Source organism: Mytilus trossulus, chromosome 4 (assembly GCF_036588685.1).
Source record: "Mytilus trossulus isolate FHL-02 chromosome 4, PNRI_Mtr1.1.1.hap1, whole genome shotgun sequence".
Classification (NCBI taxonomy): domain Eukaryota; kingdom Metazoa; phylum Mollusca; class Bivalvia; order Mytilida; family Mytilidae; genus Mytilus; species Mytilus trossulus.
In genome coordinates this window covers 73756759-73774313 of record NC_086376.1, presented here as the reverse complement: position 1 = coordinate 73774313, position 17555 = coordinate 73756759, and the positions used below count along the sequence as shown (strand labels likewise).

At 32.4% G+C, this 17555-nt stretch overlaps 2 protein-coding genes across 2 annotated transcripts in view; one reads left to right on the top strand and one right to left on the bottom strand.

The window, feature by feature from the left end:
* Positions 1 to 11637, bottom strand: part of LOC134715943 (neurofilament medium polypeptide-like) — a 113269-nt gene extending 101632 nt beyond the window's left edge. Inside the window, exon 1 of the mRNA XM_063578510.1 lies at positions 11322 to 11637. The gene's annotated coding sequence lies outside the window, so the exon portion shown is untranslated. The remainder of the gene's footprint in view (positions 1 to 11321) is intronic.
* On the top strand, positions 5931 to 8382 carry LOC134714171 (uncharacterized). Its single transcript, XM_063575411.1, has 5 exons — positions 5931 to 6160; positions 6451 to 6522; positions 6811 to 7053; positions 7480 to 7575; positions 8273 to 8382. Exons 1-5 carry the CDS (start codon positions 6016 to 6018, stop codon positions 8278 to 8280), a joined length of 564 nt encoding a protein of 187 aa, XP_063431481.1. The 5' UTR covers positions 5931 to 6015; the 3' UTR covers positions 8281 to 8382.
* Positions 11638 to 17555: the final 5918 nt, after the last annotated feature.

The window sequence follows — 17555 nt, the reverse complement described above, 5'->3', positions numbered from 1 at the left end:
TATACGAAAATTTAGACCGAGCGTCATCAGGTTTTGGCAATATTCTGTATATGATACAGCATGAGTTCTCTCACTTGCTTTTCTGTTTATGATTACATTTTATGTTGAAAGTCTTTAAGAACAAATTCTAATAACGTGTATAACAGAAACATCATCAATGGTGCATGAAAATCAAGTAACAGTCAGATGAACTTTGACTGAGGGGCATGAACACCTCAAAATAATACTATGGACCTCATAATAATACAATACATACAAAAGATAAAGTTGACTAATTACTTATAGCTATTTTGGAAATAGACCTAATCACGAAAACTTGTCGTTTGGGCGGAAGACTTCGATGGATGCCTATAGTCTTCCATCAAAGCACATATGCAGATGAAGGTTATTTTAAATAAATAATTGACCATTACTTGCAAATAAATACAACAAGTACTATCGTAATTTGCTCAACAATTTCTGTTTGATATAGAAGTAAAACAAACATTAAGACAGCCATGGGGTAGGTGAAGATATTTTTGAGATAATTAAGTTAATAACTTTGGATTATCTGGCTTCGAGTGTACTAGAAAACAAAAATGAAATCCACATATTAAAAAGAAATTCCAAACTCCATATTCTTTTTAATTGTGCTATTTGTCATCCTAATACAGTCAGGGGTACTACTTATACAAGTGTATTTTATTTACTTGAAGAAGTAAAAAAAAATATACACATATAAGTAATTTTGTAGGATACTTATACAAGTGAATTTTATTTACTTGTATAGGTAAAAAAAAATGGCTTAAGTTATGTCCCTTAGGCTTTCAGAATTTTTTACTTCAAGCACATTCTTATACTTATGTGTAAAACGAGGCCAAGCCAAGGTGACTTTTGATACCATAAACCAGTACATTACTCTCATAAAAAGTACTTATTATCTGGTTAACCGAAGTTTGTTTGTTTAAATTAACGATGAACCTAAGTTAATGGCAATATTTAAGGACAAAACAAATATTTGATAGTGTATTGGATATTTTTGTTTCTTTCTCGTTATATAGTATCTGATGAAATTTAATAGGATTTAATTTAGGATATGCATGTGTTAAATGGTAAAATCAAAATCATCATATCCTTTTATTTTAAATAATTCATACAGTTTGAATTTATTTTTACAATCTTTTACACATATTATTTACTAAATAGAATCATCTAGAAATAGATCTAACTATATAAAGATACCATGTTAAACACTGGAGGTTGAACAGTCTTATCTTTTAGGCAAACAATTAAATTTGTTTTCAAACTTATAAACAAAGTAAGAGCTTTTCATGCCTGCTAAAGCCAACCATACTATATGGGTGTTTCTCATTGTTGAAGGCGCTACGGTTACCTATAAGTTTCTCGATAATTATTTACATCCACTTTATTTCAAATTTGGTGCATGTTTAGTTGACTCATTGGTAATCATACCACGTCTCCTTATTTTTATATTAAAATCTTGTAAGCAAAAGCATTGAGGATCTGTAATTCCGAATTTTTGTTGTTGCTAAATACACCCTGGGAACAGTATGTCTAATATATATGGTTTTCAATGCATTCCTTGGGCAGAAAATCCCTAATATGTCGACAATTATTAGTTTTGTAAGCAGTTGATTTATATCAATGATAATCCATGTCAATGAAAGTACATGTATTTAAGTTTAAGATTAAAATCCATTACTGTATACAACAACGGTAGTCTCTCTGGTGTCGAACTGTGTCAAATGCATTTCATTATTTAATCAAATTTTGTAAAAGCTCAATAGTTTATTATATTTATTAATGTCGAATCTTTTCAGATCCCTGGTTTTGGACTATTTAGAAGTTGTCACAAGGAAAATAATTGATTTTAATACCAATAGAGTGAATTATTCAAGATTACATGCATTGTGAATGGTTTATACCGTTGTTACTGCCTCATTCAGATTGATTAAAAACGAACACTAAGTGGGCGTTGAATACTGTGAAACGTACAATAATGATGGAACTGCAATAAAAAGTGACAATAATAGGAACTTAACAGGGATCAAATGAACAAGTCCACAGTGTTTTATTAATCTAGGCTAGTCAATAAAAGTTAAAATATTTAAAATTATTTCTTTGGTGTCAATATCGTACGGCATTATTGGTTCGATAATAAAGAAGGGTGTTCGGTCTGTTTAATACATGAAACAGATTGTATGACTGCAATATACACTTAATAATAATAATAATTAAAATACTTGTTTTTGTCAATTAGCATGTTTCATAAGAATCCGTACCTTTGAAGACATTTCAAAAAATGATTTTTTTTCTCTCGAATAAATGGAACTTTCAAGACACCATGTGCTACTCGTGGCAACGAAACAACAATGCACAGGACAAAACAACGAAACATTTGGTATAGCTCGTAACAGCCGTTTGTTTGTGGCATAAGTCAGAACTGACTGCTTATTTTATTAATTATATAGGGTTATAAAAGCGTTAATCGTGGGCACATTGTACAAATGTGCTTAGGTGAAATTTTTGATAAGCTTCGGAAAAAAACTAGATTTTCCTACAAAATAGTTATATTTCAATGTTGGAAAACCATGATGACACCCATATAAACTCATTGTTTTTGTGATATAAAATTAAAAAAAACACAATGTAACGAAGAAGTAACATTAAAGTTATAATAAACGCACACATGGAAAATGACGAGAAACTTTTATAAATAAAGCAACAGTAGTATACCGCTGTTCACTTTTCAAGTTCGGGTTACTTATTAAAACAAAGAGAAAGACACCAACTATAAGAGGAACCTTGGAACAAAGAAACAACAGAAACACCGAAGTGCAAAAAAAACCAAACAAACTGCAATGCATCATACATAGAAACGAACCATTAGATATCATAAGAGCATCGAGGATATACGTGTAGTTCCGAAAAAAAATAATCGCTAAATACATGCAAGGTTTTCAATGTATTCATTGGGCAGAAAATCACTAATACAACGACAACTATAAGTTTTGTAAGCAGTTGATTTATCAATGATAATTCATGTCAATAATAGTACATGCATTTTTAGATATTAAAATCCATTACTGTACAACGACGGTAGTCTATCTGGTGTCGAACTGTGTCAAATGCGTTTCATTATTTAATTAAAATTTGTAAAAGCTTAATAGTTTATTTCTATTTACAAATGTCGAATCAGTTCAAATCCCTGGTTTTGGACTATTTAGAAGTTGTCACAAGGAAAATAATTGATTTTAATATCAATGGAGTGAATTATTCAAGATTACATGCATTGTGAATGGTTTATACCGTTGTTACTGCCTCATTTAGATTGATTGAAAACGAACACTAAGTGGGCGTTAAATATTGTGAAACGTAGAATGATGATGGAACTGCCACTGAATAAAAAGTGACAATAAGGAGAACTTAAGAGGGATCAAATGAACAAGTCCACAGTGTTTTATTAATCTAGGCTAGTCAATAAAAGTTAAAATATTTAAAATTATTTCTTGTGTCAATATCGTACGGCATTATTGGTTCCAAGAGCGGATCCAGCCAGTTTAAAAAAAAGGGGGGGGGGGGGTCCAACTATATGCTCCCATCCAAATGCATTGATCGGCCCCAAAAAGGGGGGTTCCAAGCCCCGGACCTCCCCGGATCTGCCACTGCGTACGGTGATAGTTGTTAATTTCTGTGTCATTTTGTCTCTTGTAGAGATTTCGTGGCGGAGTTGTCGCATTGGCAATCATACCACATGTTCTTTTTTGTCACTGTCATAAACAATACTCCATAAAATTGTTGAATATTAACTGCATTTTACAGTTATCGTTCTTGTTTCGTGAAAAAAAAACCAGAAAAAAAACGCACTTCAGTACACCGATGTTTGCAGCTATTTGTATTCATAAATAAAGGTAGACCCCTCTAACAATGCCTTATTCGATCGCATACCATGAAGTTTGACGGAAAAGACTGCCTGACGTCACTGTGCATGTAACGGTCATAAAGTAAAAGTCACTGTGACGTTACGTGAACCTCATTAACAACCGCAACAGCGCGACAACCTGAAGCGTGTGTTTTATATTGTCTTATTTGTGTTGTTAGTTTGCTTATATCGTGTTAAAAGTTACACCTGTATCATCAACATTCGCCATGGCTGTGTTTGTATGGTTGACATCACTGGTAGCAGTTATGGTTCTACAGTCTGCTAATAATCCAGAAGATAAAATTAGGTAAGCCTTAACACTATTAAGACTCTACTGAACTGGTCGTGTTTGTTTGTATTCATCAAATACTTGCAACTGCATTCTGTATTTTTAGTCAGTCACTTTTCTCTATTGAATATATTCTTTATAATTTTGTATTTTAAGTATCTCATTTTTCTTTATTCTTTATAATTTTATTTAGTATCTCATTTTTCTATATTCTTTATTATTTTATTTAGAATCCCATTTTTCTCTATTCTTTATAATTCTATTTAATATTCCATTTTTCTCTATTGAATATATTCTTTATAATTTTATTTAGTATATCATTTTTCTCTATTCTTTATAATTTCACTTAGTATCCCATTTTTCTCTATTCTTTATGTTTGTGACCTACTTTTCTCTATTATTTACAATTTTAGTCTTTGTGCATTATTCTCCTTTCTCTAACCCCTATCCAAAGCGTCTTTGATAATTCAAACAGTTTAACCAAAAAGTGAATTACTTAATATATTGTAACCATGCATTATCACGGTCTTAATTCCATATAAAAAAACCCATCTGTACCAGACTAGCGGTAACAAAGACGTTAACTGGGCAAAACATTAGTGTTTATATTAATATGTAAATTTTGATACACTTAATGTTACTGATAAACCCGTTATTATACTCCATCAACATCAAATGATGTAATTTATAATTCATGTAATATTGTATTATATATTATTGAAATATGAGACTTAAATAAAATATTGAATTCAATTGAATTGTAAAAGCGGTTGTTTCTTCCATTAAAGAGTCATTAGAACTGAGGAAAGGAGAACAATAACTTTATCATATTTTTTATAATATTCTCGAGTTTTCATTATGTTTAATCATGTTTGTTTTGTTACTGTATTTGCCATAAACAAAATTGTTTTTTTGTCTGTTTTTGCAAATAAAGAATACTTGTTATATTGTGCAAATCCCGAAATACCATTTTTACTGTTACCGTTATGAATTTCTATTGAAGAACGATAAATAATTCATGGTTTTAAGATAAAATAATTCATAATATATAATATGTACTATTTTGTAAATTTATAATAGTAGGCAAGAGATACGAAGGGGTTCTAATCGAGCCTGTGTAGCCATCAATGTACCTGTCTGTTGTTTGATACTGAGGCAGCAACCATTTGATATTCGGGGGGGGCTATGGATTTTTTTCTGGACAAACTTTTTTTTCGACTTTGGCGAAATCAACAACAAATTATTTTTTTCTCCCAAAACTGTAAACAAACTTTTTCCCAAAAAAATCCATAGACCCCACCCCACCCCCTTCCGAAAATCAAATGGTTGCTGCCTAAACAAAACTCGGTAAAATTTTTAGTACCACACAATTCAGTGAAAGCATCTGAGCCCGACCGCCTACAGTTACATAATCAGTAAAGTAACTGTATTTTGTACATATAGCTTTCATTTTTATTTAGATTTAGATAAAATATATACATGTAAATATGTATATACAAGCAATAATTTCAGTTTGTTATATGGCTAATCCGTCTTTTTTTGTTGTTTCAGCATGGAACCAGTATTTACCTTCGATCCCGCTGACCTAGAATTTATAGATTACGAGGTAAGGGTTCACACCATAACATTGAAGTATTATATTGGCTTTTTTAAACATTTTGAGGTGTCGCAATTTCATTTTTAGAGCTTATTGTCACAATTTATTTTAAGCTTACCATATATTTTAGATCGGTTCACTATTATAACCATTCCCACAAAGATACCCGGATGTAAGCGATTTAACTGTTCTTTTATATTTGTGCTGATGAATGAAAGACCTTTTTTTCTTCTTCAGAATATGACTTTTGGATGCCCTTATACTTGTCAGGAGATCATGATGAGTGTTCTGATTGTTGCATTATTCCTTGCAGCGGTCTATCAACACAAACTACTCAAGAGAGAAATTAAAGGTAAAGTACTCTAGCATAGAAGGTGGAGACAAGAGGGGGCACGGTTAAAACAACCATGTTTTTGCTCCCTATACTCTTTTTGGAAAACACAATGACAGTTTCTAATGTAAATGAAAGCAGATACTGACAAACTTCTATATATAAAACATAAGGAGATTGCAAATAAGATGAACTATCCAAACAAACACAAATAACCATAAAAATGATTTGCACGTTTTAAAAATTATCTAGCAACTTTGAATTGATTGCTTGATATTGTTTTCTTACAATTTCACGTAATCATTTTTCAGAAATGAAAACAGTTTTCGGCCAATGTATTGAAGGTGATGAAGAAATGTCTGATGTTTCAAACTTTTACTCAGGTAATAAATTATACTTGTTAATTTTAGTGAATATAATCCATATATATTTAGAGAAATGAAGGAGCCCCATCCATTCCCTCATTATCGGCATCAACGTTTTGTTTAATATTACTCGTAACAGATGAACCTCATGGAAAATATATACCTTTATTTCAATCGTATAAGGAACAAATAGTTTGATATTTCTTAATGTGAAAACAATATTTTAGATTTGTTTTTCCAACTCCAATAAAGAAATTTCTATTCTACTACAGTAACGCTATATACATCTTTAACTTTTACTTCCAGACACAGAATGCCTAATTAAAGGAATGAAAAGAAAGTCGAAGGCTATGGAGAAGAGATTCAAAAAGATTGAAGAAATTATTCCTGGAAAGGGGGATCTAGAACTCATTAAAGACGATGTAGACTATCTCAAAGACAGTTGGTCCAATCAGTACACAACTTTCAGCTTACTAGACATAAATTTGAACGTAAAGGCCAATAGTGAGAAATTAAAAGTCCAGTTGGCTGAAATTCGGGGACGTTTTGGTATGTTATATTCTTTTTTTTATTGTTTAATTTTTCTTACAACACGTGACGTCAATCAAAATTGATTTAAGCGCATTTGTCTGTAGATCTGTGTAGATCTGTGTAAGCATTGGTTTCGTCTTGAAAATATGATATGAACATGTTTTAAAAAAAAATCTTATATCTATTTATATATATTTTAAAGATCAATACATTAAGCTTCTTTTTTATGTGTGTTCTAATGATCGTTGCACGTTTATTATTTAATTTTATATACATAAAAAAAACCGTTGAGCTTTAATGACAGAAAGAGTTGTGGGTACTAAAATCTTAGTTAGAAATAAGAATATAATGATCAGTGCCAATGAGACAACTCTCCATCCAAGTCACAATTTGTAAAAGTAAACCAGTGGGTTCTATAACTATATTCATAAATATTTTTCACAGACGCAGCAATAAATGAAGTGGAAGGATATATGGTTGAAGATGAAGGTATCCTGAAGTCCATAGTAGGAGATGTGCAACTGCTGGAGAGTTATTTCGGTGAGTTTCGTTTGAAATAACTTGCATATATCTTAATCTTGATTGCTCCTAGGTGTTTAAAGCTACTACTAATACACAACAAGCTACATTCTGGCAGTCAGTCAGTAGTGGCTGAAGCCCGAGTACCCAGAGAAAGTTACCGACCTTCGGTATCAAAACTATTAACTGAGTCTATTAAGATTGGAGTCGTACACATTTTGCCAATACTCATTTATACTATGCTGTAAAGTTGATATTACTTCAAAAAGCAATATAAGTGTCTCGTAGTGTAGATAAGCCGTCGAAGTATGCTATTGTACTAATGCATACTTTTAAGCAAAACGATGGATGCTACATGTGGAACAAGATATGCTTTCCCTTCCAGAGCACCTGAGATTACCCTCGGTTTTTGGTTCGGTAATTTTTGCTCATTCTTTAGTTTTTTAAGTTTTGTTGTAGTCTTTTAGAATTTTTCTTTGTTTCGTCATGCCGTTGTCGTACGTGATACCGAACAGTGAAAGAACAAGCAACTAATTACAAAAAAGAATTACGTCATCATACGAAACTAAACACCAAATAAACACCCCACAAAGTAAAGATTTGAGAGTATTCGCAATTACTGAATTTGTTCTGTTCAATACCAAAATAGAGGTATCGACAGGACGCATTTACGTAGGATATCAAAGAAATTAAATTGGAATTTTTATTTTCGTTTCAGGAAAATAGTAAATATGGTGACAGCTTTGATAGAAATATGCGGCTTTGACGATATGATTGATTATGAACTCTTTTTGTTTGTTTTGTTTTTGTAAGTTATTTTTGTTTTCAAATAAATTTTAATTTGCGAGTTGTTAATCTTCACTGACTTATTGTGTTTTGAATATAAATAAGGCTACGACAATTTAATAAAAAAAAAAAGGTGGGGGGTCCTTAATATATTCTGTTCCCAATTTCCTGGGAAAAATATAATGTGGTCAAGCAGATGAAAAAATTGTTTTTCTAAATCCAAATCCAGATTTCCCCATACCAAATTATAATGTCAAATTTTGTAGAAAAAAATTGATTGATAGCGTCGAAAAAAATGTTGAAGCTGGTCATTTAGTATGTTTCATAAGAATCCGTTGAGAACATTCCAAAAAAAAAGACAGCACGTGCTCCTCGTGGGAGCAAACCAACAATGCACAGGACAAAACAGAAAAACATTTGGTATAACTCGTAACAGTAAGTTTGTGGCATAAGAACTGTCTGCTTTTTTTTTTTATTAATTATATAGGGTTGTAAAAGCGTTAATCGTGGGCACATAATATAAATGTGCTAAAGTGAAATTTTTGATAAGCTTCGGAAAAAACAAGATTTTCCCTATACAAAATAGTTATATTTCATTGTTGGAAAACCACGATGACACCCATATAAACACATTGTTTTTGTGACATAAAAGAAAAAACACAATATAACGAAGAAGTAACATTAAAGGCCAGAAAAAGAGTGGTAAATTCAAATTTCTTTGCCACATTCATATCATTTATAATAAATGCACACATGGAAAATGACGAGAAACTTTTATAAATAAAGCAACAGTAGTATATCGCTGTTCACTAGTCAAGTTTTGGTTACTTATTAAAACAAAGAGAAACACACAAACTATAAGAGGAAACTTGGAACAAAGAAACAACAGAAACACCGAAGTGCAACAAAAAACAAACTGCAATGCATCATACATAGAAACGAACCATTAGATAACACCTGCCATATTCCTGACTTTGTACAGGACATATTAAGAAAACAAATAGTCGGTTGAACCTGGTTTTGTGGCTACCAAACCTCGCTTTTGTGAAAAGTAAAACGTTAACGTTTGTTAAACAAGGAGCGTTTACAAAAAGTTGGTGATCAGTTCAATACTCCACTGAATTTTCTTTAACAATACATATTTTTTCCGACACAAAACGATATTCATACCAAGGAGCCTTAATTGCGATTTGGGAAAGTTATTCAATACTGCTATTAACGTTAATATCGAATAAACATGAAGAAGAAAAAATCCGAAACTATTCAGAATAACCCCTCCTCCTAACAGTTTCCTGTGTAATTATTGCAGTTTTCCAGAAAATAGTGGTAAGAGTAATTAATTTAAGAAAGGAAAGGACTTTCTGCTGTTATGGGGAACTTGAAACAGGAAAAATTTTACGGTCGAACTTGTAAAGTATATTTTAAAATACATTTAATCATCTTTTTGTTTCAGTTGAAGAAGTTATAAAAGTATAAATAGATCCATAAAGCTTTTAATCTCTGAATGCAAACCTTACAAGAATTTCTGAGGTTTAGACCGACTAAAGCAGGGATTAATTATTGATTGACTGATTGGTTTATATTTGATTAATGACCATTGGCAAATATTGCATGCATATAAAAGGAGAGGCAATTCTACTGTAAACCGTTAATTCAATTAACTAGTGAGAGGTCGATGGACCAGGATAATAAATGTTCAAATTTTACTGCCACTTCGAAAATGAAACCATGTTGGTAGGACCTTCGATTTTGATCGCAACATCTGAAATAGGTTCAAATGAAGAGATGTTGAAATATGCGCAACTTTGAATGTTTCGCTCTATTACTCATATCGAATAAAGTGTGTGCATTTGTTATCGTAGAGTTAGAAATAAATGTAGTTCGAGAGAGTCCGTAGCCAAATGCTTAGTCGCGATATATTATCTGATAAAGTTAACTTTGATATAAATTTATCAGTCCAACATGGGTGTATTTAGAGGTTGATTTCTGAAATTGTATTTGCATAACATCTAGTGGCAATTATTCATTTAAATATTCAAGACGATAATAAATATTCCTGCAATGAGACACATAATTCCTCGAAAATTAAGTGCAATGATTCATGAACATGTTTCATAATTAATCTGTTCAACCTTTGCAATTACAATGGTATACAGTCATTACATAACATCAATAAATACGGACAGCCAAAAAAAAAAACATACAGAAAACCATCGGACGTGGTTGCGTACTTATACATCCCAACCACCGAAAAGGCGCTTCCAACATGGGTTTCACTGCCGAACTGGAGATGACCATGGTACCGATTTTATTTATATTTATTAAAGTAAACCAATAGCTTTTTATGGAATTCCATGGAGTCTTAGTCCTTTTGAAAGCGTGGTGGAAAAGGACACTTAAACATAGTTTATATATGTTTTTCACTGAACCAGTGTTCAACATGACCTATATTTATTCATGTCAAACATAGCTTTAACATGTAGTAAGTTTATCCGGTTTTGATTATCATGTCCGTTATGTTCAATTGTAAGATAGTGTAATAAAATATGTACTGCATACGTCATTACACTTTAAAAAAACGTGTTAAGTAATTCGTTACTTGTCTGTTTTAACTTGTATTATTTAAAAGCAAGTTTTTTTTTAAACTCTATTGTGTAATTAAACGAAAATGTTTGAAGAAAAAAGATATGATCCGGCAATTTTTAAACGATGGGGGTGGTAGGATGTATAGTGTTCCAACCATATGTCCCTATTTAAAAACATTGATCGTCAAATAGATACATAGATATAATTCCAACACCACCCCCTCCCTTGAATCTGCAATTTGATTAACGACAAATTAGCACCGTATTCCTATTGTTAACAAAACTTGTATACATCAAAAATACATTTATACGGTCATATCTAATACTGAAATAACTAATATATATTTAATATATATATTTCTTATTAACTTACGAGTTGAATAAACTCAAAATTACCTGAAGCTCTCTTGATAAATCCCAATCCAAGACGTTTTCTAATGATCAACAAGAAATATTCCCAGTAGAACTCCTACAATTTCCAATCTATCTTAATTAAATTCCAAGCGATGTCGTGAGGTTCTGCCACTAATGTTTATACGTAGCCATTCTGATTCTTTGCTGGAAAATAATCTGTAGAATTGTATGAATTCCTCGTTAAATTTTCGATATATATTGATTAAGCTGTTCATTAAAGGGATGCCTATAACAAGTTAAGTCTACAGAAACACATCTAGTATGTCGTAATATGAGCTATACTTATTAGTAACTATATCCATTTTGCGGAAGGATAATTCACCGGAAATTTGAAACATATTTTCCCCTAACGCAGCACTGTGTATTTTATATACTGTTAATTTCTTAATTACGCCAGTATAGCGATATTGCAACACTGGTATGGCTTATATCTTCTCGTCTCCATGAGAATTATTGTCACCAGGAGAGATTGAGATATCGTTCGCTTCTTTCATAAGTATTTAAAATGATACAAGTAGACTTAAGCAAAATAATATGGTGAAACTACAAAAGCTCCATAAATGACCATAAATCAGCATGTACCAGTTAGCTGTGTACATTAATGCTACATACAGTTGATTACAGTTAGCTCCTAACTTTTTTTCTCATAAGAAAGGATGCATAATTGATTTTCTGGATGTAAATTACGTAGCCACATATGGTCAAAAAGGATGTCAAATCTGATGCCTCATTGTAAGAGAGAGCGTCAAAGAGACTATAAGCAAATATTTATTATTCTAACAGAACTAGTCAGTAACATGATCTCATAATCATAAGAAGCAGAAGATATCATGTGAAAGAGTATTGATACTCTAATAATGATGTTAATTCTACTCGTGTCGCTTAAATTTTTTTTACTGTAATACCGAATGCCGTTAAAAAATTCAAAACGGAAAGTCCCCAATCAAATTTTAATGGCAAAATCAAAAGCTTAAACACATCAATCGAATGAATAACAACTGTCATATTACCTACTTGGATGTAGAAAATGGTGGATTAAACCTGGTTTTACAGTTAGCTAAACCTCTAACTTGAATGACATTTGCGCTAAATACCATTATATTAACAACGATGTGTGAACTAAAAAACAGACACAATAGATAAAACTGTTTAAAATTGGGATACAGCAGTCAACATTGGGTTATAATCTTAATTCCTATGAAAACAAACAAATATGTAATTAAGAAACACTAAAAGAATGCAAGAAATTACCATAGCACATTTACGGGATGCATAAGTACAGAGCCACGTCAAATGGATATAATACAAATGATAAACGTTTTTCTTGTGCCTATTACATGAGCCGAGATGAACATTTAAAATATGAAGACAAAAAAAGAGTGCCATTAGTACTCACTGACCATTACAACTTTGACAAGTAATCACATATTATCTGCGAAAATTGGAAAGAAATCGGAAACGTCGTTATTATCCAAGATCTTACCTGAGCAACCTGTTCGTGCTTTCCATAGTACCAAAAGCTTCAAAGACTTTCTGGTGAGGGTTCATTTTTGCCTATTGGCTCTTGCAAGTGGTGCGTAAACGATTGGTGTCTGAATTGCAATCAAATAGTGCAAACCTAGGTTATAAAGTCGCTCCACTGGTTAGGAAGATACCATATTTAGCAATATCAATTGCAAGACTACTATATATAGTTAATGCTGTGTATCGCCTACATGTAAAAGTAGAAAAAAATGTGGTGGCGAGTCAGAACAGCCATTTCATAAACGTACGAACGGCCATCGTATCGACAATGACTGCAAAACTGAGCGTCACTGATGAGTCTTATGTAGACGAAACGCGCGTCTGGCGTTTAAAATTATAATCCTGTTACTTTTGATAACTATTTGGTATGTCTATTTTTATAGCTGAAATTAACAACATTTTCAACGAAAGGAATTTTATTACGTGTTGCTATCACGGGATTTTTATTCGGATTGAAGCAATAAGACAGGGTTCACATTTGTGCCAAATATCTTTCGTGTAATGTAATCGATGCGAAGAAAATAGCAATTTAAAACATAAATTTAGTCCAAATTTCTGCCTTGATTCAAACACGCATTACCTCGTGTCGTGAATCGTTTTGTAGTTCACACAACCAGGTCATTAATTAGGACAATTGTCACTCACTTCGTTTCTCATTTATGCTTGTATGATTAATTTTTATGTTTTGAATAGTCTAATAAATTTGAAGTTCGTTGTTTTGTTTGAGGAAATATTTTTGTTGTTGGTTTTTATAACTTTAATTTGATTCATTGAAGTGATAGTTTTGTTATGGTAGCACTCCACAGTTAGGTGTGTAGTTTCGCATTTTGGCCCCTGTGGATTTTTCAAATATGAGAGCTAGTGTGCAGTAAAATTCATTTTTGGATAGCTGAGTATTAAAATAGCCTTTGTATTGGGTTTATATGAACATCAAGGTTATGTAATGTATGTAATATAGGCTGTTTTCTGTATGACAGTCCGTATTTGCATGTCCATACCATACATTGGTCCGGCAATTATTGCAATGTTTTTTTCCAACTTTTTATCGCACGAACTTTGTGATTGGATTTTACGAAAAAATGAGGCGAAAGACACCCAATTTTTATTTGATCATAAGGAAGATTTAAGAAAACAGTTTCTAAAAAGGTATCACTCAAAGGCATTGAAATTCTAGTTTGATCCAAATTTTGGGGGGATATATGACATGTTCACCCCCCTTTTTGCAATATTCTATGGTAAATAAATGCAGAATGTTGCCATGGATACACATGAAAGGAATTAACTTTCATCCTTTTAACTTTTGAAAATTGAATCTATGGAAGATACTGATTACATACATATGCACATGTACAACACAAACAGTTAGGTTAATGTATTAGAAATCAAGGAATAGGAGATGATAAAACATTTTGCGGCTCATTTTTAACTTTATTTTCTATCTGTGGAGTGCTACCTTATGGCACATCAGAAAGCACAGAAATGCACTTTTGAAGATAAGATTGACCACAAATCTTTAGTCTTTTATGTTCTTGTTTTAGTTCTGAAGGTAAAAAAACTGCTAGGAATGCAATTTATGTTAATTTTATTGTTAACTGTCCTTAGCAACCAAGTATACACATTTTGACACTTAGACATGTTGCGGTCTTAAATTTTTACTCCGTAAGCTTTGCCCTTGTAACCAAAGATTGCGCTTTATATGATAATCTCAGAATGTATCGCTTTATATTTTTGAATGCGAATAAGTCAAATAAACATTTTTAGCAGGATTTTATATTATAATTTGGCATTAATTAAATTTAATGATGCCAGTACTGTTAGAAATTTATACCCTGCTTGAGAGCTTCTAAACCAAGGTTAGGTATGCTATTCACAGCAAAAATTACCTATAAGTGCTTTCAAACACCTAAAATTTGTACAATTTGTCCTCTTATAAGGTAATTTTATAATTTCAAATAAAAAAAAGGGGAAAGTTTTAGAAATTTACCCCAAAAATGAGACAGACTTGGGGTTTTTCACTATGATCCAGCATTTATTTTTAAATCACTTTTTGTCGCGTTTCAACATCAACTGCTAACCTTCATAAAATCTTTATTACTGAACCAATTTTAAAAACTAAGGTACCACTTTCATCGTAACAGCTAGTAGAACACAGAAAATATAAAAAATGTTGATGCAGAAGGGGAAAAATTTCACCTTAAGGTAGCACTCCACAGTTAGGTGTGTAGTTTCGCATTTTGGCCCCTGTGGATTTTTCAAATATGAGAGCTAGTGTGCAATAAAATTCATTTTTGGATAGCTGAGTATTAAAATAGCCTTTGAATTGGGTTTATATGAACATCAAGGTTATGTAATGTATGTAATATAGGCTGTTTTCTGTATGACAGTCCGTATTTGCATGTCCATACCATACATTGGTCCGGCAATTATTGCAATGTTTTTTTCCAACTTTTTATCGCACGAACTTTGTGATTGGATTTTACGAAAAAATGAGGCGAAAGACACCCAATTTTTATTTGATCATAAGGAAGATTTAAGAAAACAGTTTCTAAAAAGGTATCACTCAAAGGCATTGAAATTCTAGTTTGATCCAAATTTTGGGGGGATATATGACATGTTCACCCCCCTTTTTGCAATATTCTATGGTAAATAAATGCAGAATGTTGCCATGGATACACATGAAAGGAATTAACTTTCATCCTTTTAACTTTTGAAAATTGAATCTATGGAAGATACTGATTACATACATATGCACATGTACAACACAAACAGTTAGGTTAATGTATTAGAAATCAAGGAATAGGAGATGATAAAACATTTTGCGGCTCATTTTTAACTTTATTTTCTATCTGTGGAGTGCTACCTATAATTGTAATACACAAATCAAATCCGCCGGTCACGTTTCAGACCCGGAATATTGCTGAAGTTTTTTGCTTTATTTGAGGAAATATTTTTTGTTGGAAAACTTAAGTTATTGTATTGAAATCATAGTTTTGTTATAATTGTAACATACCAATTAAATCCTTTGGTCACGTTTAAGTCCCGGAATATGGTTGAAGTTCGTTGTTTTATTTGAGGAAAACACTTAAGTTGTTTTATTGAATTCATATGGCACATTCACAGTCATGTTAAACTATGTCCATCAAGTCCGAAACATTGTAGGAATGAAATATACAATGGGATCAGTGTATTATATGTCAGGGTTCTGCTTCTGAATTGCTCATCAACATGCGAGGAATTAGCAAAAATAGCTTTATTGATGTTCATGTATATTTTAGGATATTGCATATTGTTTCAGACCTAAATCATCTTCGTGCTGATCATTACAAAATATTATACAACCGTTCGTGCTATAAATCCTACACTAGCAGACACAACTGCAGTTATTTTAAAGCTGAATCGTCATTAGGTACGCCCGAGCAAACCCCTGTGCCAAACATGCAGGTTCAATCTATTTGCAAAGTTTTAAATTGTGATGTTTTTTAATGTGAAAATAAAACATTTAAAAAAGACAGGAAGCTCCGCAAAGTAGAGTCAAATGACAGAAAGGATAATTTAAGAAGATCAGCATTTGAAAAGAATGACCTAAGAATGCTTGAAATGATGGATGAAAAAGCATTGTTTGACAATGCAGTCTATCATAAAGGTTGTATTACCAAATATTTGTTAAGTAAAGCTAAGTCTGAAAGCTTAAACATTGCTAGTTCTATACTAGACCACGACACCGCTTTTCGGTCGCCAATTTCAGATGTACACATAAATTTATTTGTTGGTAGAAAGGTATTCCCCATGTCGCAAATATTGCAAATATATATTTTTCATTTTCCTGATCACCTGCCAAAGACATACCCTGTAACCAAACTACAAGACAAACTGGATAGGTATTACGACAAGGCAATTATTGTGCAACCACAGCGCGGTCAAGGGAAGTCAAACTTTGTATTTAGCACCAACGTATCAAAAGGTTAAGTTGTTGCAGCCGCGGGAAAGTTGAAATCAAAGTTAAAGACATCTGAAATTGAACACGAAGTATCGCAAGTGTCCGACAATATTAGCTATGATCAAATATTACATTCCGCGGCTAAAATCCTTAGACGTGACATTTAACCGTTCCTACCGATGAATACTCAACTCCAAACGAGGCGTCATTTGCCGTGTCTATGGAGCGGATGCCTTCATCGCTTACAAAATTTGTCTGTTGGCTGATGGACAACAAGTCATTGAAGGACTCGTCTGAACCTTATGTTGTTCCGTTTGACAAAATAAGAAAGGTGATGGGTATAACTGAGTGTATTGTTTCGGTTTCCAAGTATACTGTTACTCCGTTCTACATTGGTCTTGCTGTGAGTTACACCACGATTTCGGATCGAAACATCTCATAGAGACGTTATATTCTGATGGTTTCTGTGCTTCATACGGAGAGATCAGACGATACCTAACCAGCACTGCCAATCATGAAATAGAAAAAAATCACTGTTTATGTTCCGGATGGAATAATTCCTATTCCAGATGGCGGAGGTTTGATTCAGGAAGGTGCTGATAATATTGATATTAACACGGAAACCATAGATGGAAAAGACACATTCCATTCAATGGCAAGGGCTGTTTTCCAAATTCGACATTATAACGAAGAACCAAAGAAAGGTCAATACAGATCGATGACAGTGCTTCCTCTCTGTCCGCTTGTATGCCGTT